Source organism: Dermochelys coriacea, chromosome 6, assembly GCF_009764565.3.
Source record: "Dermochelys coriacea isolate rDerCor1 chromosome 6, rDerCor1.pri.v4, whole genome shotgun sequence".
In the NCBI taxonomy this organism is placed as follows: domain Eukaryota; kingdom Metazoa; phylum Chordata; order Testudines; family Dermochelyidae; genus Dermochelys; species Dermochelys coriacea.
The window spans coordinates 113,377,617-113,400,396 of NC_050073.1; the positions used below are offsets into that span (position 1 = coordinate 113,377,617).

At 40.5% G+C, this 22,780-nt stretch overlaps 1 protein-coding gene across 4 annotated transcripts in view; it reads right to left on the reverse strand.

Annotated features, from left to right (window-relative positions):
• Nucleotides 1-304: 304 nt before the first annotated feature.
• BRF1 (BRF1 RNA polymerase III transcription initiation factor subunit) overlaps nt 305-22,780 on the reverse strand; it is a 225,665-nt gene continuing 203,189 nt past the window's right edge. For 3 of the 4 annotated variants that reach the window (XM_038404982.2, XM_043517889.1, XM_038404983.2), the window contains 3 exons: nt 18,592-18,643; nt 8,712-8,880; nt 305-4,287 (listed from right to left, as the gene is read on the reverse strand). In XM_038404982.2, the coding sequence (XP_038260910.1) occupies nt 4,250-4,287; nt 8,712-8,880; nt 18,592-18,643 (259 nt within the window). In that variant the 3' untranslated portion in view covers nt 305-4,249. The remainder of the gene's footprint in view (nt 4,288-8,711; nt 8,881-18,591; nt 18,644-22,780) is intronic. The other variant, XM_038404984.2, reaches the window with a different exon arrangement.

The following is a 22,780-nucleotide window of genomic DNA, read 5'->3' on the forward strand; positions in this document are numbered from 1 at the left end:
CTATTGAGCAAACATACTATATTGTTCCTATTTGCACTAAAATTACATGATTTAATAGAAAGATCTTGTTAATGTTATGCAGTTTACAGAAACTATCTACACTTATAGATAATCAGTGGAACAATACTATCTAAAACACATTTGCCTGATTAGAAATGCTTTCCATTTTAGAAAAGGCGGCTCTAAATTACAGATTTTGTCCACTACAACTAATCACACAAAAAAGCAATCAAAAGCAAACATTCATATGAATCAAGAAATGAAGGAATCAGAAATTTGCAAGAATGCATCATAAAACATGGGATATGCAAGGGTTTTTTTGGGGATTTATTTACAGCAAATATATTACAATAAAAAAGCTGAACATCGCTCATATTGTGGTTGTGTAAAGAAGACATATGCTTACATTGAACAGTTGTAATTCTCTTGGCACTAACTGAATCAAATGTGTAGACTCAATACAAAAATAAAAAGTAGTACACTTACTGGGCAAAGGACACATTAACAGCATACATCTGTGGACATACATCTGTTTCAATACAATCCAAAAAGAATACAGAGAAGTGATCAGGATGGCAAGAACTTTTTAGATGAACATGTAACCCACAACATAAGGCTGTCTGGCACCATTTAAGATGTGCTGTATTGAACACAGTATCTTTAAAAGAACATCATACAAGCTTAAGACACAGAAAATGCAATTATCCTGGTGAACAATCTTGTTACTTTCATTATTCCTCTTTCATATTTTATTCCCACAATAGTAATGTGTGTTAAAGAGGCTTCATGGCAGACAAATACAATGCAACAGCTGGAGGGTTTTGCCTGTCAAAGTGACTTGCAGCAAGAGACATCTATGTTTTATACAGGTATGTATCTCACGTGGGTTCTAGTACAAAGATCTAAGAACAACAAATGCTGAAGCCTTATAATCTCTCTTCATTATAATTAGAATCCTGAATAAAGCAGGGTCCAAATTACTCCAAGGGAATCCAGGCTACAATACAGCAAAACGTCTTCTGCAAGATCACTATGATACATTAACAGTAGTAAACAGAGTTAATGCTATGTTAACCTTTTTACATTTTCACAAGTGGTTATAAAAACAGAAACTAGCATCTTCTAATCTGTTTACATTTCCTGAGCTTAGTTAAATCACAAAGGAAGGAAACTTATAAAAATCCCAGCTAGTCACCAGCAAATTAAAAATGTATGCAACTGGTTTGAAAATCTTTATATTCTCCCTATTTGACACAACGGCCCTTCCCTTTTCATTTAGGCGCCTATACAAGAGCATATAGAGTGAAATTCACTAGCAATGCTGGGATGCTATGGAACTGTTGGGCTTTTTGTCCTCTCTAAGTGCCTTTATGGTAGATTGTGAGATAGTATGTTCTGACTGAATCTTATGAGAGCACTCAAAACCCCTGCAAGTATTTTCCCCTCCTAAATGGAGAAGCACCCCTTGCCTCCAGTTTTGAAAATAAAGCTTCCAGAAACCCAATCCATTACTGAAATTCTCATTTCCCATTTGTCTTTTTCGAATGTACTGGACTCCACTGTGCTCCCCAGTCTAATGTGCCACTGCCCTGGTTAGTATTCCACTGGGGGGGTGAGGTGTAAAAAAACTATGAAAATCTACACCGAAAAATGTGAGAGAATCTCAGCAATAAAGAACTTGTCTTAGTGGCTTCTTCAAGAGCTGACACTACACCTTTGAGACAAGAGGGTATTCTATCCTCCGGGAGTCAATATGCATGTTTATTTCCTGTGTATAAAATAATTTGTACCTTGGAGTAAAATCCAGATTTTGAGAATATACTGGGAACATGGGTACTTACAATACTGCTCTTGGGCAGAGTGCTGCAATATTCAAATTCAACCTAACTGGCCTAGGTAGGCATACCATAGATTTGCAGAGGTATAATGCACCTGGGTTGGTATTTTTAAAATTATTATTATGTAACAGCGTGATTTTGCATTCTGGTGCAGATAGAAAGGTTTAACTCCATAACTTAATTCTCAGAGCAGCATTTGTGTAGCTACCAAAGCATCCAGAAAACATCTGTAGCTTTCCTTATAAAGTACCAGCTTTTCCCATAAGAATTACACTAAATCGCCTCTTTCCAACTGCAAAAATCTTTCCAAAGCCCAAACTCCATAAACAAGTAATCCAAAGCCTGTTTCAAAAAGGGTTTTGGTTTTTCACATGCCTGACCATTCATTTTGCTACCCAAACTCTGCAACAGCACATGCAGTCTCACAGCCATTGCAGAAACAGGGCTCAAAAATATCGAGCAGACACATACTAGCCAAAGCATTACATTAACTAGCCAAGCCAATATTAAAATTATGTCCCAATGAAGCCCTGTGTGGGATCAAAGACCTGCTGCTCATCTTAACTCTCCCCTCCCTCCACCCCCTTTTGCTGGCTGTCAGGAGGGAAGGTCAAGTGCCTCTGCCCTCTTTAATGTCACTGGAAGTCTGGACAGCACCGTTTCCATCTCTGTCAGCCCAGTTGGTGGTGATCAAGGTTGCTGCTCAATCTCCTACTCCCCGGGCTCCTGGGAGCAGCACCAATATCCAACTTCCCTTTCTGTTGTGAGGCACATTTTTCCAGCTCCCCAGTCAGAGCTGAGGGAAAAGGAGGATGGTGTTTCTGCCTAATAATAAACGGGGTGCTCCTCACCAGTGTGGGAGAGAGTAGATTCAAACTCTGACCTGTAGCAGCCCTGCTCAGGGAAGACTGTTTTGCTAAGAGATGTGTAACTAACCTTCCCTGAGCTGGGCTGGTTCTGACAGATGGTGCAGCTTCCTTGACCGTCAATAGCCAGGTGAGAAAGACGAAAATGTCAGAACTCCAGTGGCTCCCAACATCATTAAGGTCTTGATCCAAAGCTTATTAGTGTCCACCGGAATCTTTCCGCAGACTTCAGTGAGCTTTGGATCAGGCCCTAAAGGTGAGGGCAGAGGGAGATCAGGGTCGATCGAGTTGAATCTGCCAACACCAGACCTGATTTTAACCCACACAGCTGGAATTCAGATGAGTTTTTCTATTTTGGGATCAGACAGTGTGTTGAAGTGTATTGAAGTGTAGGATTTCAGAGTCCTGGCAATAACGCTGTTAGTTACTGTACAAAACGAAAGTCAAGTGAGCCAATCAGGTTGCCCTATGGGTGACCTTTAATTTACCAATAAAAAAGTTAAATAAATTAAACTTCAGTCAAATCAGAAACTAGCTTATTTATACAAAAAGCTCAGCTTTTTTCTTTTTTTATTTAAAAACCCATAGACCTTTAGAGATAGGCTGTTCTCTGTGTGGCTGCAACACAGAGCACGTCTGGTCCCAAAGCAAGACAGAATGCAGCTGGTCACTAACTGTAGCAATAGTAACCTACTGCACCAACCTCCACCATCACATCCATAGCAGTCCAATGACACCACAGCAGTATAGTCATGCAGAGTCACCGGAATGAATTTGGCCACAGCAGTGTCTCCTGCTTTCCCCATAGATGTTTTGCCTTTATCTAACCATTTTTTCCACAAATACTTCTTCAGCATTTACAGAGCAGTAGAAACCACCCTTCTGTTCTCTTCTACTGTCAGCATCTCTTGAGGAACACACGACTCTATTTTTAATGTACGTAAGCACATATTTAGCTTCTGAGGATTAATTTAATTTAAAGAGGTACTGCCAGAGAATTATATCTTTTCCCTTAATTTATTTACTTTTGGGAGAGTATCAAGTAGGGAAACTTGTATACAATGGCAGAGTCACATTAATAATAAAGATTAGATTATCCATTTTTCTCATTATAACATTATGAGAGAATTAACACTGGTATAGTTCAAAGATGTATGTGGAGGTTTTACTTACTTTATAATTTATTCCTCTTCTATACGTTACTTTTCAGTAGCATGCCTGAAGCAGGATCAAATGAGAGACATGTAGTTTCTAACCACAACATACTCTGCATACAGGCTATTTTTCTTTGTTCTCTTGAAACATTACTTCCATTAATTCCTTCCTCAAAACATGATCCAAAAAAATTTCAAGTACGATAAACCCAAACTTTATTGCTGGGTTATAGGTCAATGTAAACTGACCAGAATCAACACTCAACTAAAATTCTCTTTACAAAAGTCAGGATTGTTCAGTTACGTCTGCAGATCACAGACAGCTTCTTTCACCATTCATAAAGTCCTTGGAATCACAAAATTACTACATCTCCTTTGGAAGCAAACAGGACTAATAACCGTCGTCATCGTCCATATCACAGCCATAATCTGAAACATATAGAGAAAAAGGTTTATAGAAAAGAAAATGTTCCCGAGAATAAGAAGAGTGCAATGAAAATATTACAGCTGTCAAACTATAAATTCAAGCAGTCTCTATGCTGTGTAACAAGTTGGTATGTTTTTAATTAACCAAACAACAAACTCATTTTCTTAAGGCTAAGGAGGAAATCTGCTATATGCTCTCCTTAATGAACTCAAAAATACTTGTGAGCCTACATGTATATGTTTAGCACTGCACTTATTAAGAAAGGCTCTATATGGAGCCTTAGGACCCTAATTTCACAGAGACTTGGCACACGGACATGTGAAATATTCAGCTTAGTTTAGAGGCTAAAGAGATCAAACTTGATTGTCAAAAGTAAATTGGAAACATGGCGGTAGATAAATGGCAACGTGCATTACAAGGGGGCACGATTAACTAAACATGAGCGCCAAGAAAAAAATGAATTTGTTTAAATCATTGAAGGATTTGTAAACGGAACCTACCCAGACTCAAAGGCAGCTCCGGAACACCCTTCTATGCCCAAAGATTCCCAAGAAGCAAAATGTCACCCAACAACAAACTTCAACTAGGACATCTGGCTTCAGAAGTCCTGTATCCAGTACTACTACAAGCAGAAACTCTTAGTGTATGTCTACTCTGGAATTAAAACCCATGTCAGCTGACTCAAGGCAGGGGCTACAGGGATGTTAAATTGCCATGTAGACTTCTGGGCTCAGGCTGGCGCTCTGGCTCAGTAAGTTAAGGACCCCGTGAGATGAGAGGGTTGCAGAGCTCAGGTTGCAGCCTGATCCAGAACGTCTACACCACAATTAAATAGCCCAGCAGCCCAAGCCAGAGTCAGCTGCAGTGTAGACATACCCTAAATGGCCAATTGTGTCTCTGCCGATCATTACCCAGAATCCTTTCTGTACAGCTATTTCAGAGCAGTGCGGATTGCTGAGGTCTAGGGAAAAAACAAGAAGTTTGTACGTGCTTCTGTATAAACCAATTTCTTTTCTGCGTATTTCATAAATTAACCAGACAAAAATCTCCTTGTTGCAAAATGGACCCTAACTTTTACTATTATATGTGACTGTTTAGTAAATTTAATCTTTACATCAATGAGGGGAGATGTGGTGCAGGGTTTCATGCAGGGACACAAGCCAATGAATGCCCTGCAGAAAAAACAAATGTAATCCACAGTGATTTGTACAGAAAGGGCGAAGTTCATCACCTGAATTTCTTGCAGTTCCCCTCCACTTATCAGGGAGGTCTAAGACCCACGAGTAGACAAACAAAACAGTTCTTTTGCTGGCAGTACATTCTGAACACCTCAATTTTAATTCTGGCAACATTCCTAACTTATTTTTCTTAATAATGCAAATACTCAGCTCTTTCAGCTGCAGTACAGAACCAGAGAGAGGGTAGTGCAATGTTCTCAGAATACTTTAAAAATAGTAACACAAAGAAGAAAAAATGCTCAATGACCTTTAAACTACTTTGCGGGCTTTATTACTACTATTTTTAAACACAGATCCACCCATCCACATGGGTGCACTTTCTTGGGAACATAATCCTAATAATAAACACTAGTGACGAAGTATTTTTCCTTTGGTTCAGAAATTTTCCAGTCAGAAATCAACCTAAAAGCAACACATTCCTTTATGACCAATCCATAGATATTACAAAAAAGCTTCATCCAAGTCGGCAGCTGAATTAACAGTGATGGGGTTAGGCTTGAAAATAAATCAATGCTCCAGCACAAACCTTCTTCCCACTTTGCTTTAGCGGTATTGCATCATTCTATTTTAAGATAATTTTTGCATACATCCGAAGTTTAAAATGTAAGAGGAAGTTTCAAATAAAGAATCAATCCAGCCATGTCCAACTATGAAACACCACTGCAGAGAGGGTACAATGTTTCCTGTCAATACAGAAACCTTCTTAAATGATGGCTTCCGGTTAACATAAAAGTTGGGAGTCACAAGGGGGGTTTAGGTACCTAACTGCCATTTAGGCATGCAAATCCAATATTTACATTCTCAAAAATCCCGCTCAAGCTGCTGCCTAGCCCTGTAGGGGCCTAGGTTTCCACTGGTAAAATCCCCTAGACACCTACATTTCTGCATGCACTAATAGCCACCTCAGTCTTGACACCACTGAGCAGCTTGCTGCCTAAGCTCCAGCAGGATTCACAAACTAGGCATTCACCACCTATCATGTTGGGGGGGCCAGCTTGGTAGATGTGCTCAGAGGCTGCCTTGGAGCACATCTACCAGATTGGGCCCTATGCAAACCATAGCCAGAGAAGTCGGTGGTGATGCCTTCCCCCTCCGCCCACCTCACCTTTTTATGTAATAATCCAGCAGTTACAGCACTCACACAGCATGTGGGAGACTCAGGTTCAAATCCCCACTCTGCCTGAAGTAGAGCAGGGACCTGAATGCAAGTCTCACACCTCCCAGATTAGTGCCCCAAATCACTAGTTTACAGAGTCACACACACACCTTCTCTGGCACAATGAATATATAATTATTTATACAAAGTGGAACAGCTTGAGATTGAGACACACCCACTCCAGAATAGCTCATAACCCAGTGGTTGGGGCAAACACCTCGGATGTAGGAAACCCACGTTCAAGTCCCTGTTCCAAATAAGGCAGCGTGGGCATCGGAACACAAGTTTTCCACATCCCCGGTCCACGCTCTAATATGAGGCTATTGGGGGTAAGCTACACCACCTCCTCCTCAGTTTTTCTTGAAGAAAGGCCTGTCCTAGCTAACGCGTCCGTAAGTCCAGGCCAGGGTTCATGGCTGTGAATCCTGAGGGGAGGTAGGCATCCATCTCCCTTTGTGGGGCAGGGCGTAGGCCCTACCCTTCTCATCAGCATTTCCTGCTGGCTAGCTTAGGCAGCTCCCTGCTCAGGGTGCTGGCTTCTTTGAAACCCCTTTTTTAGGCCCCTCACTGTCCCTGTGCATCATACAGGGAGCCTAGGTGTCTAACTCGGGGTCGTGAATTCCACTTGGTAGCGGGACAATGTAGGCATTGTGATGCTTAGCCTAAGTCCTCTTTGTGAATCCCACCCACAGGACCTTAATACACACATGATTTAGTGAATAGAATACACTGGCTGTGATTCCCGTATCACAATATGTTTGGTAAAGTCCTCACTTCTCATGACATTTAACCCAGAGATGATGTTTGAAGACTCATCTAATACTGAGGGCTCGTCTATTACACCTGAGAGTTATTCCAGAATAAGGCAGAATGTGAATTTAAAGCAGAGTAGCTATTCGGGAATAACTGTGTAGACAAGCCAATATCCTACAGGTAGGATCCCAGGATTTTATTATGGGAAGTCCTCCAGGAAGTTGCACTGTGGCATTAAGGGGTAAATCCTGCTTCTTGCTGCGGGAATACATGAGCCTCTAGGACGACTCCTGCATGGGAGGAATTAGGGGGCGGGGTGAAGAGACTGAGCAAAGGGATCTGCACATCCAGAGCGCTGCAGTGACACAGATCACCAGCCAGAACTGTTAAAGAAAAATGTAATTTGGATATCAAGTTTTTACTGAAAGCAAATAAAAAAAAATTATTTACTGAAGTAAGAATCACCGTGAGCCAAAGCCTTGCTCTTGGTGTCTGACATGTTTAGCTGTTTGCTAAAGTTACCTTTTCCTTATTAAAGAAAAAGCATTTTTAAATGTATGCTAAATTATCCTGCACGTGGGGTTAAAACCCCCAGCAGCAAGGAGAGGCCTGTGCAAGGCTCACTGCATCACCTAAGCCTCACCCAGGGGCTGTGCAGGGGATGCATGGGCAGAGAAGCCGTGCAGAGATACCTGTGACCCCTGCCCCAGACCAGCCCTGCACAGTCCAGCATCACACTGATTAGCACTGTTCTAATCATACCCATCACCACTTTGGGTGTTCACATTTGGTACCTCAAGCTAACACTGCTGTAGCCTTTTTTTCAAAAATAGCTAATATTTTTTATTTCTCCACTAGCTCCTTAAGAATAAAGCAGCAGTTCTCAAAACTGTGGGTTGGGACCCCAAAGTGGGTCTAATGCCAGGGCTGGCATTAGACTTACTGGGGCTCAGGGCCAAAGCCCAAGCCCCACCACCCAGGGCCAAAGCCCAAGCCTGAAGACTTCAGCCCTTGGTGGCAGGGCTAAGGTTACAGACCCCTCGCCTGGGGCTGAAGACCTCGGGCTATGGCTTTGGCCCCAGGATGGGCTCAGGCTTCGGTCCCCACTCCTGAGGTCGTGTAGTAATTTTTGTTGTCAGAAAGGGATCGTGATGCAATGAAGTTTGAGAACCCCTGGAATAAAGAGTCCTTTACAAGGAACAGAAGTTGGTCCGGTAATTTCTGTGTCTTCACAATTGTGCACAGTCAATAGGTCGCACTCTCTAAAATCAAGACCTACCATTTCCGCCCATTAACTGAAGTGCACTCATGCAGTGATCATCCTCTTCTTCTATTTCTTCTTCCTCAACTTCTTCATCATGGTTATATGATACCGGTCCACTCTCTACCAGAACATTCTCTGGTTTTTCAAGCTCTGGCCCTTCTTTCTGTGAATCTGGAAAGGTTACCTGTGAAGAAGAGAGGGGGACACTAAAGTATACCATTCCTTGTAGCCAACTCTTTTCCCTTAAAATCTCCAAATGAAAGGGTCAGAGCAGCTGGCACTATTGTCCTCTAACAAAGTCAAAGCCCAGCCTAAGAAGCTTAATATTTCTGGGGAACATTCATCGTCCATGGTGGAAAGTATTGTGAATGTGCACGAGAAAGAAATGTTCAGATTTCAAGTATTTCAAAGCCATGCAAATACTCAAAGTGAGACAGTCAAATAGAGTGAAAGAAAAACACGACCCTCTCACAAGTGCAAGGTAAAACTAGCTTCAGGTGCTTTTGCAGAGCTCTGTGGGGAAGCTTGCAGTGTTTTCCTTCATTATGTTTGGTTCAGATAAGGGCTATTACACAGTGGCACTGCTATTATCACTTTAATGAGAGCAAAATGCACTCTGATATCAGAAAAAACTGATGTGTATTAGTTTTGACAGATCAGGCTGGATTTTCTTGGAGCAGAATCCAGAGCGTGACGATAATTCTCATTAGACAATAGTGTAATAGAATAACACATTAGCTACACAAACTGGCACCTCTAGGTTATCAGAACAGTGGGTTGGGAACTGGTGGCTCCGAGAGCACATGCCAAGGGTCCACAAAGAGCTGACTGTTCACACAGTGCTGTCTAAACTTTTTCAGAGATGAGGAGTCTGTCTTATTGCTGCTAAGGCCCCCAATTCAGCAAGGCTTGGTAGGAAATGGTTTCCTCATCTGGTGAAGAATTTTGAGATTTTCAACCTTTTTCTCATTCGGCACAGGGATGAATCCAAAACAGAGAGAGGGACCCATGCCAGAGCAGCCAATTGCTTGGTGGTCAGGGCACTCACCTGGGATGTGCTCTGCCACGTTTCGAGGAGGGACTTGAACTCAAGTCTCCCACATTTCAGGTGAGTACCTTGACCACCAGGCTTACTGGCTATTCTAAGGTCAGGCTTTCAATCTCTCTTGTTGGAGGTGTTCCACTTTACATCAATAATTCTATAGGAACTGGAGCAGGGACTTGAACCTGGGTTCAAGATGTTCCCACATCTCAGGTGAACGCCCTGACGACAGGGCTAAGATGTCCTCTGGGAATGGGACAGCAAGGCAATACCTCCAGGGTAAGAGAGGGTAAAAAAACCTAGCAGCTGGGAAGAAATTCCAAGGAGCAGAGATGGGGACCAAGCATCAGGAAAGCACATGCAGTAGAAGATGCAGATTAGGCAACAAGGAGGCATTTGTAGAGATGATGAGAAGGAGAAAGGGGGGTCAAGTGGGAAAAGAGCATGTGCAATTGAGCAAGCAGGGAGGGAGGAAAACACAGCAGGGAGATGGAGACCAAAGGAAAAGCAAAAGAAGACACTGTCGCTGATTCTCTTGTGTCTGAGCTGTGGAAAGTAGTAGCCACGTGAGATTGGCTTCAATTCCCTGATTCAGCACCACCGGACCCTAAGCCAGAGCAGGAGGGCCTGGCTCTAATTGAGGTTACTGGAGTACTTCCCCCTTCTGCAGTGGAACTCAGCCCTTCCAGGCCCCTCCCTCTTCTCCTCTTTACAGTGGGGAAGCTGGCAGAGGAGGTAGCTATACTGTCTCCAGCAACTCTGATGATGATGAATTTTCCCTTTTGTCCAGAGGATATCTCCAGTGTTAGTGCACCAGAGAATCTGATACAGTATGATTAACTCTTGCAGAACTGAGAATGTATATATTACTTGCCATTAGTCATCACCAGGAAAGACTGAAAAGATTGGGACTGTTTACATTTGAAAGAAGATGAATAAGAGGGGACATGTTAGAAGTATGTAAAATACTGTATGGGGTGGAGAAGTCAGACTGGGAACTTCTATTCTTCCTGGTTTCAGAGTAGCAGCCGTGTTAGTCTGTATTCGCAAAAAAGAAAAGGAGTACACATGATCCATTGTCTACAGCCAAGCTCTACGATATAACTGCATTTGCTCCAACCTCTCAGACAGAGACAAACACCTGCAAGATCTCTATCATGCATTCTTACAACTACAATACCCACCTGCTAAAGTGAAGAAACAGATTGACAGAGCCAGAAGAGTACCCAGAAGTCACCTACTATAGGACAGGCCCAACAAAGAAAATAACAGAACGCCACTAGCCATCACTTTCAGCCCCCAACTAAAACCTCTCCAACGCATCATCAAGGATCTACAACCCATCCTGAAGGACGACCCATCACTCTCACAGATCTTGGGAGACAGGCCAGTCCTTGCTTACAGACAGCCCCCCAATCTGAAGCAAATACTCTCCAGCAACCACACACCACACAACAGAACCACTAACCCAGGAACCTATCCTTGCAACAAAGCCCGCTGCCAACTTTGTCACATATCTATTCAGGGGGCACCATCATAGGGCCTAATCATATCAGCCACACTATCAGAGGCTCGTTCACCTGCACATCTACCAATGTGATATATGCCATCATGTGCCAGCAATGCCTCTCTGCCATGTACATTGGTCTAATTAGTCTCTACGTAAAAGAATAAATGGACACAAATCAGACGTCAAGAATTATAACATTCAAAAACCAGTCGAAGAACACTTCAGTCTCTCCGGTTGCACGATTACAGACCTGAGAGTGGCTATCCTTCAACAAAAAAACTTCAAAAACAGACTCCAAGGAGAGACTGCTGAATTGGAATTAATTTGCAAACTGGATACAATTAACTTAGGCTTGAATAGAAACTGAGAGTGGATGGGTCATAACAAAGTAAAACTATTTCCTCATGTTATTTCTCCCCCCACCCCACCCCCCACTGCTCCTCAGACATTCTTGTTAACTGCTGGAAATGGCTCACCTTGATTATCACCACAAAAGGTATTCCTCCTTCCCCCACTCCTTCCTGCTGGTAATAGCTCATCTTAAGTGATCACTCTCCTTACAGTGTGTATGATAAAACCCATTGTTTCATGTTCTCTGTGTGTGTATCTAAATCCCCCCACCGAATGCATCCGATGAAGTGAGCTGTAGCTCACGAAAGCTTATGCTCAAATAAATTTGTTAGTCTCTAAGGTGCCACAAATACTCCTTTTCTGTTCTTCCTGTCTCTTTAAACCAGAAGGGGACATTCAAATGAATTAAAAGGCAGCAAATTCAAAACTGATAAAAGGAAACACTCCTTCACACAGTGTGCAATTAAACTGTGGAACTTATTGCCACATAAGGCCATTAAGACCAAAACCATAGCAAGATTCAGAAAGGCATTAGCTATTTATATGAACAACAAGAATATCCAGAGTTATAATAGTTAATGTTTCAGAGTAGCAGCCGTTAGTCTGTATTCGCAAGTTAATGTTAAGCCACTTTGGAAGGGATGTAGGCTGTACAAAGCACTGGTGAATATACTCAGGCTTAAGAGGATGTGCTTAGAACATGTAAACATTTCAGGTTTTTAATGGCCAGATTTTTCAAAGGCGAGTGCTTTAAATTGGACTTCTAAATCCATATTAGGAGTTAAATTGAATGTGGCCTGATTTTCAAAGCTGGTGAGAATCTTTATCTTCCATTCACTTCATTGGGAGCAAGATTGTTCCATAGCCACTCCTGTTTTTATGCCGTAGTTTGTATTCTGAGCAGAAACTTCATGAACTGTAATACCTGGTGAAAGCATACAGGTCTCTTCCTTGAGCGGTGGTATTTATTTATTTATTTATTTGTTTTGAAAGCATTTTAGGATTCCAGTGTGTTTCATGATTGTCCCTCCACTATTCAGTTGAAAATAAGCTGTTATAAAACTTGAGATGCTCTATCAGATCAGAAAATAGAACTCTTCCCAGTGGGGCAAGATCTCTGTCACAATGAGAGATGATAAGCAGCATGTTGAAGTTGTGGTTGCTAGCTTTGACCATCCTCTGTGAGGGGAAGCCCAGAATGAATAGAACTAGATTTTGTGGAGTCCTCTGTAGCAGGAATGAGCAGGGTTTAAAGTTGAACCAAAAAATTGCCCCCTCCCCCCCAAGTGTGCCCTTCAGTGCTGCCTTGTGCAGATAGCCTCAACTGCAGCCCTCCACACTACTTTGGTTTTTTCATATTAGAAAAATCAGATCTTGATTTCCCTGTTCTTGCCGGGAGGTAGAGAGATGGACTGGGATCACAATAATGCAGTAGACTGAAACTTGGGCTATGATATTTCATGCCCTTAATTGAGGCACAGTGGGGACATTTAGCCAGTTTTTGGCTGTTCTGGATTTGTTTTTGACAATTCTTATCATAAACCAACTACAGTAGAGCCTCAGAGTTATGAACAACTTGGGAATGGAGATTGTTCATAACTCTGAAACGTTTGCAACTCGTAACAAACGTTATGGGCAGGGTGGATTTGATTTAAATCATGAGTTACTACAGAGAATTCTTTTCTGGGTCTCTGGCTGGCGAGTCTTGCCCACATGCTCAGGGTTTAGCTGATCACCATATTTGGGATCAGAAAGGAATTTTCCTCCAGGGCAGATTGGCAGAGGCCCCGAGGGGTTTTCACCTTTCTCTGCAGCGTGAGGCAGGGGTCACTTGCTGGAGGATTCTTTGCACTTTGAAGTCTTTAAACCACAATTTGAGGACTTCAGTAACTCAGACATAGGTCAGGGGTTTGTTACAGGAGTGGGTGGATGACATTCTGTGGCCTGTGTTGTGCAGGAGGTCAGACTAGACGATCATAATGGTCCCTTCTGACCTTAAAGTCTATGATTCTATGATTAGGCTTAAGCCAAAGTAGAGGTTAGGAGGAAGATTTTTTGCACCTTCTAAATTATCCAGTGCAGGCCACTCCTGGAGACAGGATCTGATTCAGCATGGCAATTCCTCTCTTATTTATTTGTGCTACAGTAACTCTTAGAGGTCCCAAACAAAATCAGAGCCCCATTGTTCTAGGCACTGTATGACATTGTAACGGAAAGCCCCATCACAAAAATCTCACCATCTAATTACTCGTATATCAAATTCCACCCAAACCCGTGAGAAATCAAGCTGATTACACAGGCAAACTAAAGATTCCATCTTAGATTTTCTAAGGGCTTGTCTACACTTACAGCAGTGCAGCTGCGCAGCTCTCGTGCTTAGTGAAGATGTGCCCTATGCCAATAGGAGATTTTCTCCCATCAGTATAGTTACTCCTCCTCCCCAGTAAGCCCTCCTGTCAACATAGCACCATGTGCACCAGGAGTTTGGTCGGTATAACTGCGTCGCTCAGGGCTGTGGATTATATAAATTTCATTAGTCTGTAGTGTAGACCAGGGCAAAGTCACCAAAGAGATTCCTTCAATAGCTCATTGATTGGTTACTGCACACCCATTAATTTTAACAGGGACAGGGTACCCAAATCACAGAGAAAACAATCTTTATGTAGAAATAAATCTTACTGTTATTTAGATTTGAATTCCTTTCCTTTCAGTTTTATCATGTTTCACCCATCACCACTTTTCCCATATTGAATTATCAAACGGACAACTCCTGGGGTTTCAGGCAAGAGAAGTAATAGACAACAGTTTCAGGAAAAACATCATCTTAATTTATACTAATTTTTATGCTAAAAGTTTCCATCTGCTCTAAAAATTTTCACTAAAGAATGGACAAATATAAAGGAGCTACAACTGATTCATTGTTTATTAAAATTGCACCATCCTAATTAAAATATGACCTTCTTCTAATTATCATGTCCATTTCCAGGCTGTTACAGCGCTAAAAATGTGCAGGTTTTTCTAATGAGCACAGCATAAAAAGTGAAAATGTATTTCCCCAGGCATTATATCAAACTGTTTCTGAAAATAATGTTTTAACCATTTTAAAACAAAGGTGTCAAACAAATTTCTTTTACCAAACTTCCTGAATCAGTCTCCAGAAAATTTGAACTTTAGTATGGTTTTTAAACGCTCATTTTTTTTTATGAGGTTGTGGAAACATGTTAAATGATCAAAGTTAACTAGAACATTTTCAAAATGGTATCAGATTTCACAGTTATATAAAAAAAGATGAATGGCTGACTCAGTTTGTAAATTAGTAATATAGATGTTACATTGTTATGTAACAGTTTAGTCTCTGAATATGGACAACAATTTTAATTTACTGTACTTGTATACACATGTGTAAACATATTTCAGAGACAGAGTGTGAAGGAGGAGAACATAAGAATGGCCCTACTGGGTCAAACCAAAGGTCCATCTAGCCCAGTATCCCGTCTTCCGAAAGTGGCCAATGCCAAATGCCCCAAAGTGAATGAAAAGGTAATCGTCAAGTGATCCATTCCCTGTCGCTCATTCCTAGCTTCTGGCAAACAGAGGCTAGGGACACCATCCCTGCCCATAGCTATTGATGGACCTATCCTCCATGAATGTATCTATTCTTTTTTGAACCCTGTTACAGTCTTGGCCTTCACAACATCCTCTGGCAAAAAGTTCCACAGGTTGACTGTACATTGTGTGAAGAAATACTTCCTTTTGTTTTAAACCTGCTGCCTATTAATTTCATTTGGTGACCCCTAGTTCTTGTGTTGCTAGTTCTTGTGTTCTGAGAAGGAGTAAACACCATTTCTTTATTTACTTTCTTCCAGTCATGATTTTATATACCTCTATCATGTCCCCTCTTAGTCATCTCTTTTCCAAGCTGAAAAGTCCCAATCTTATTAATCTCTCCTCATAAGGAAGCTGTTCCATATCCCTAATAATTTTTGTTGCCCTTTTCTGAACCGTTTCCAATTCCAATATATCTCTGAGATGAGGTGACCACATCTGCACACAGTATTCAAGATGTGGGTGTACCATGGATTTATATAGAGGCAATATCATATTTTCTGTCTTATTATCTATCACTTTTTTAATGACTCCCAACATTCTGTTCGCATTTTTGACAGCCGCTGCACATTGAGTGGATGTTTTCAGAGAACTGCCCACAATGACTCCAAGATCTCTTTCTTGAGTGGTAACAGCTAATTTAGACCCCATCATTTTATATGTATAGTTGGGATTATGTTTTCCAAATGTGCATTACTTTGCATTTATCAACATTGATTTTCATCTGCCATTTTATTGCCCAGTTACCCAGTTTTGTGAGATCCTTTTTCTAGCTCTTTGCAGTCTGCCTGGGACTTAACTATCTTGAGTAGTTTTATATCATCTGCAAATTTTACCACCTCACTGTTTACCCCTTTTTCTAGATGATTTATGAATATGTTGAATAGGACCGATCCCAGTACAGACCCCTGTACAGACCAATACTTACCTCTCTCCATTCTGAAAATTGACCATTTATTCCTATCCTTTGTTTCCTATCTTTTAATCAGTTACCAATTCATGAAAGGACCTTCCATCTTATCCCATGAAAGCTTAATTTGCTTAAGATCCTTTGGTGAGGAACCTTGTCAAAGGCTTTCTGAAAATACACTATATCCACCGGACCCCCCTTTGTCCACATGCTTGTTCACCCCCTCAAAGAATTCTAGCAGATTGGTGAGGCATGATTTCCCTTTACAAAAACCATGTTGACTCTTCCCCAACAAATTATGTTCATCTATGTGTCTGACAATTTTGTTCTTTACTATAGTTTCAACCAGTTTGCCCGGTACTGAAGTCAGGCTTACCAGCCTGTAATTGCTGGGATCACCTCTGGAGCCCTTTTTAAAAATTGGTGTCACATTAGCTATCCTCCAGTCATTTGGTACAGACGTTGATTTAAATGATAGGTTACAGATTACAGTTAGTAGTTCTGCAATTTCCCATTTGAGTTCCTTCAGAACCCTTGGGTGAATGCCATCTGGTCCTGGTGACTTATTACTGTTCAGTTTACCAATTTGTTCCAAAATCTCCTCTAATGACACCTCAATTTGGGACACTTCCTCAGATTTGTCACCTAAAAAAATGGCTCAGGTTTGGGAATCTCCCTCACATCCTCAGCTGTATAGACTGATGAAACTAAATAAATTCTTTGCTCCACAATGGCTTTATCATCCTTGAGTGTTTGTTTAGCATCTCGATTGTTTAGTGGCCCCACTAATTGTTTAGCAGGCTTCCTGCTTCTGATGTACTTAAACAATTTTTTGCTATTACTTTTTGAGTCTTTGGCTAGCTGTTCTTCAAATTCTTTTTTGGCCTTCCTAATTATATTTTTATACTTCACATGGCAGAGTTTATGCTCCTTTCTACTTTCCTCACTGGGATTTAACTTCCACTTTTTAAAGGATGCCTTTTTGCCTCCCATTACTTTTTTTTACTTTGTTGTTTAGCCACAGTGGCACTTTTTTGGTTCTCTCACACTTTTTTTTAATTTCAGGTTACATTTAAGTTGAGTCTCTATTATGGTGTCTTTAAAAAGTTTCCATGAAGCTTGCAGGGATTTCACTTTTGGCGCTATACCTTTTAATTTCTGTTTTACTAACCTTCTCATTTTTGTGTAGTTCTCCTTTCTGAAATTAAATGCTACTGTGTTGGGCTGCTGTGGCGTTTTCCCCACCACAGGGATGTTAAATTTAATTATATTATGGTCATTATTACCAAGGGGTCCAGTTATATTCACCTTTTGGACCAGATCCTGTGCTCTATTTAGGACTAAATCAGGAATTGCCTCTCTTCTTGTGGGTTCCAGGACTAGCAGTCATTTAAGGTGTCAAGAAACTTTATCTCTGCATCCCGTCCTGAGGTGACATGTACACAGTCAATATGGGGATAGTTGAAAACTCCCCCATATTATTATTATTGAGTTTTTTTATTTTAATAGCCTCTCTAATATCCCTGAGCATTTCACAGTCACTATCACCATCCTGGTCAGGTGGTCAGTAATATATCCCTACTGCTATATTTTTATTATTGGAGCATGGAATTACTATCTATAGAGATTCTACAGTACAGTTTGGAGGAGTTAGTGACAGCAATCATGACTCACATTTTGGTAGAGAGAGAGAGAACGCATGCATGTGTGTGATAGAGAGAATTACCAAAATGAGTATTGTGAATATGGTCACACAATTATTAACAACTCATCCTCTGCAATATTACAATCTCAAACCAAAATACATAAATATTAAGTTTCATTATTTAGGGTGAACTGTCACTTCTTCCTCTGCCCCAGGACCAGACGAGGGAGGGAAACAGGACACCAGAATCACAATTCTCTCCCTGGCTACCCGCTTGCTCCATGGGGGAAGTCCTCTACTACTGGTCCTCAACAGGAGTTGATTACTTCCTCTTGTATGCCAGTTCAGCTCTGCTGGATAATACAGTGAGGGAGTAGGGACAACGCTGCTTACTCCCTGCCACTGCTCTCTTACTCAATTTGTTTGTTTTTTAGAAGCATATGGCTGTTATTTCCCCTCTCCCCAAACTGGAATTCCTGTAGAATATATTAAATATGAATAGTTACCTGGTTTATTGAGAGGATTGTGTTCACAGTTTCACTAACCCTTCCATTCTGAATCCCTATTTTTGTAAAAGCAAATAATTCCAACCGGAAAACAGAGGACATCATCTTTGCAATGATCCCACTTATTGCTTCTGGCCTGATCAGAGGGACCAATCCTGATCTCTTTGACTTGCAATTTCATTCCCATAATAGAGATCAGAATCCCGTCCACTGAGGTTTGTGATAGTTGCCATAATCAATGTTAAGTATTGGATTATGAGTTAAGTCAATTTTCAGATTGCAGTTGTGTAGAAGGGTTCTGGGAGAGGTGGTAAACTTCACATACCTCTTCAGTTGCAGCCTTTTTAGCTAGTTGTGTAGAAATCAAGGGTCTTAATCTGGAAAGAAGAAAAAAGGCGTTGGTGATTATTAGAAAAGTTATATTGTAAATGTAAAAACACAAGGTCAGTTTGACACAGACTGCAGTCACTTGTTCTCTGGCCAAGAGAACAAGTTTGCTAATGTCATCACACTATGTATTTATTTTATCCTTTCAATTTAAAAATATAAAAAGTCTATGCACAAGCCTTACACACAGTTTAACAGTAATTAACATTTACATTCAGTAAAACTATCACCTAGCAGCTCAATAAAATAAAGGATTGTCTAGACATGAAAGTTGATTCGGAATAAGATAGGGTGTGTTTTTAAAGAGGTTTACCTATTCCTGATTAACTCCATGTGTGAATGCTCTTATCCCAAAATAATAGCATCTTATTTTGAATACATTTAATCCATTTCCAGAGTGGATTAATCTTATTTGGAATACAATCAGGAATTATTGATTTAGGAACAGCTAATCAGAATAACTCCCCATATAGATAAGCCTTTAGAAAAAAGGCAAGCTAATAAGCACAATAGCAAAACTCCATCCCATACTCCACCCAAAGCCCTTCTTAGCTCTTCCTAAAGGCCCTATAAAATAGATTACTTTTGCCACATGTTCTGAAGGCCAAAAAATTTCTACGCATTGCTGGCCCCTCCCTCTTTTCTGTTATAGTGAGAGGGAGCCAGTGAGCCAAATTCTTTTTCTAATTACACCAGTGTAAATCTGGAATCACTTCCCTTTATTTCAATGAGGTGATTCCAGATTTACACTGATGTACCAAGATTACATCAGTATGGTTTTAACATTTGTATCTAATATTGAACTAGACAACAGCAAAAAACAAAAGGATCCTACATGAGCTGAAAGAAAGAAATGCTGGAAGCTGAACTTAAAAGTATTGCATAGCTGGGGAAAGGACCGCAGACACACATTTGGAGATCAGTCTGTATTATTTTGCCACTCACGTGCTAAGTGTTGTCACTGCGAGTCATTTCAAATCCTGTTTCCTTATTGCTATGAACACTATTCTCAACTGAGTTCTGGTCGCTTTGTGTCCCCTCTTTTCACCCAGATATACCCAGCTATAGAGAATGGCTTGCCTGGTACCTAAATTCTGCTCACACAGGTTCCCTGGCATACCTCTGAATGAAGTCTAAGTTTCATTCATAGAGATGTACAGCTCCAGAGCTAAGCATTCATTTAGAGTAAGATGCTTCTTTCCCTCTACTCATGCACTGATTCTGGCATTCTTTAGCATACAAAGTTGTTGTTCTCCAATTTAAAAAAAAAGACACTAAATCTGACTATTCTACAGTAGGAAGCGAAACCCCAGAGAACGAGTGGAGAGTTTTAGTCTTCATTATCTGACAGAGAAGAAAATATTAAAATTCAAGAGACAGGCGTTCAGCTAAGAGTCTTCTTTGCAGCGCTTCAGCACATTTTCAGGATACTTGAACAACTGGGGCAGTCCAAAGTGAACCTGTTTTCAGTGCATCCAACCAAGCTGATGTTTGGGCAACATTTCAAAGGCAGAGTCTATGCGCTTGCACCTATAGAGTGATTTGGAATACAACGGTATTCTTTTACAACTATGGTCTGTTGCACTTCTTGATCATCAACAACATCCTGGTAGAAGATGATACCATTAACCCAGAGAATGTATTTACTTCCTATAAGTCCCAATGGATCCTTCGACATACAGAGAAAACATTTGAAGGCACAGATACAAATCTTACTCTGTGTGCGACTTCCTCTTTATGCTGCCCCACCTGAGTTATACAACCTTCCTAATCTCTGAATATGCGCATTATACTGTTAATCATGGTTTTCTAATACAGAGTACCAATTTAGATGCACACAGACATGAGAATGAAGTAACAATATCAACAGGCTAGATAAATGATGGTTGCTGGTAAAATATCTGTTACCCTGTAGTCACATACTTGAAAAGCAATAGATGAGATATTAAAGCTCTCTTTGAAAACAACAGTGTGATTATTGCAATTAACACTCTATCCAAATTAACACTCTATCCAAAAATTAGACTTGTTACTGAGCGACACCATGCCCCCCAAGAATACCCTGAAGCCTTGCCCCTCCCCAGTTAGAACAAGCTATAAAATAAGCCCAGAAGGCACTCAACGTGCTGGCCTTTGTTTTAGAGGCAAAAATGTATGTGCTTACACTGAACAATACAATCACTGCTACGCTAAGTACACAGTAAATATTCCAGTGTCATTTTAATTACAAATGTTCCCATAATGAAGAAAAAAGGGATTCTCACTTGTGGAACCCCTATTTGTAAACTGCAACCCTAAACATAAGGAGCCATTCTATTGCACTTTACAACAATGAGAGACTAAGTACTCCACAGACTGTATTCCTGTACTATGTTAGTGTTCATAAAGCATGTTTATTTCTCAGCAGTAGAAGTACTGCAGTTCTCAGAGCAAGCCAAAAATAATATAGAAAAAACTTATATATGAAGTACTGGAAAGACACTGGGCCTGATTCTCCTCTTCCTTCCACTGATCTTACAGTAGTGGGACTCCACTGACTTCAGCAGAGTTGATCCCAATTTAAGCAGGAGGATCAGGCTCATTAATTAATATGTACGATCAACAAACACCAGCAGTGAAAAGTGGAGAACTAAAACCATCACACACAGAGATACATTGTGTCAACTTATTTTCCTAAGAGAATAACGTCTTCTATTAAAAAAAAAAAGTAATTTATGTCTCTTGGCTGGTGATGTCATTATCTCCATAGAGACACCTAACTATTACTGTACAGAGCACTGAAGAAAGATTTTATAGTGGTTTTTTTTTTAAATGCCCTGATGCCCTGACCTCCTTAAAACAGAGCAGCTGCTGCCACACCAACCATATGGAACAATAAATTACTGGCTGCCATGGCTACAGATATTGGCTCCTTCTGCAGTCTGATTTAACCAGGGAAGGCTAAAATATTGTAGTGTGCCATCACTGAAGAACAGAGCTGTTTCTGAGGCTTGAGTGGGATGGGGCATTAATGCTCAAATGAGCAGCTTCACAAAAAGAGAACAGCCAAAGTCCTTTATGCCACTTTCAACATGCATATACCTCCCATCAACACTACTACCTCCCCACCTATCCCAGCTCATCAGACTTGCTGAACACTGGGCTTTTGCTGAGCAGAAGAAATACTCTGAATTAGGAGCTGTTTTGTCTCATATGTTTTGTATCATTTCCTGGGCTAAGATGTATTGTGATATACAGCATGATTCTGTTTAAAATATAATACTTTGACAAAAATGAAATGGCTCTCATGATCTTTCTAAATGCTTCTGTAATCATTCATCATTTACTGTATCTTCTGGTTTTATACATTTGCATTATGAACTATGAAACTGACAGAATTAAATACATTAAAAATAAACCACAAAACAAGCAATGTTGTGAATGGTAAAGCAAACCTACAAAAGGAAAAAGATGTACAAATGCCAAGTGCAACGTACAGGTTTCAAACTAATTTTGAAAAATTATTCATATGTTCCAGTCAACCAACATATACAACATGTGAAATTCATACTCTTGACATTTTTTGGTCAGAAAGTAATGGCACAGTATTTGTTGTTAGTGTCTGTTCACTGTAGAATCTGCTTAGCTCCAGCTTCAGTTAAGACGTACAAGATAGCATCTACGTTTGTCCTCCAGCTTAACAATTTAAAAGAAGATTCAGTATAATAGAATCTGACAGGGCTGAAGTTCACATAAATTGAACTTTCAAAATGAACAAATGCTTTGAAAAACAAGCAGGCTGCGGCAAACTTTTTATTTTGCTTATTACTTAATAAATAAAGATTATATAATACAGTACATAAAACAGAAAGGAAGTTATAGGGCAATAAAGATGTGTAATTTATATTAGGCAATTCACCCACCCAGGGGATTATTATACCATAACAATCTCCTCAATTTAATTCTGGAAATAATAGTTTTAAAAAGTCACCAAAAGCTGTTTTACTGCTGAAATTTAATTTAATCCATCCACATAGGAAACCTCTTACTGCTGCTTACCACCCATACTAATGTTACAGACAGAAGGACAGACAGACAATGAATACACGATGGCGTGATGTGATATAATGGGTTTATCATCATGAGTC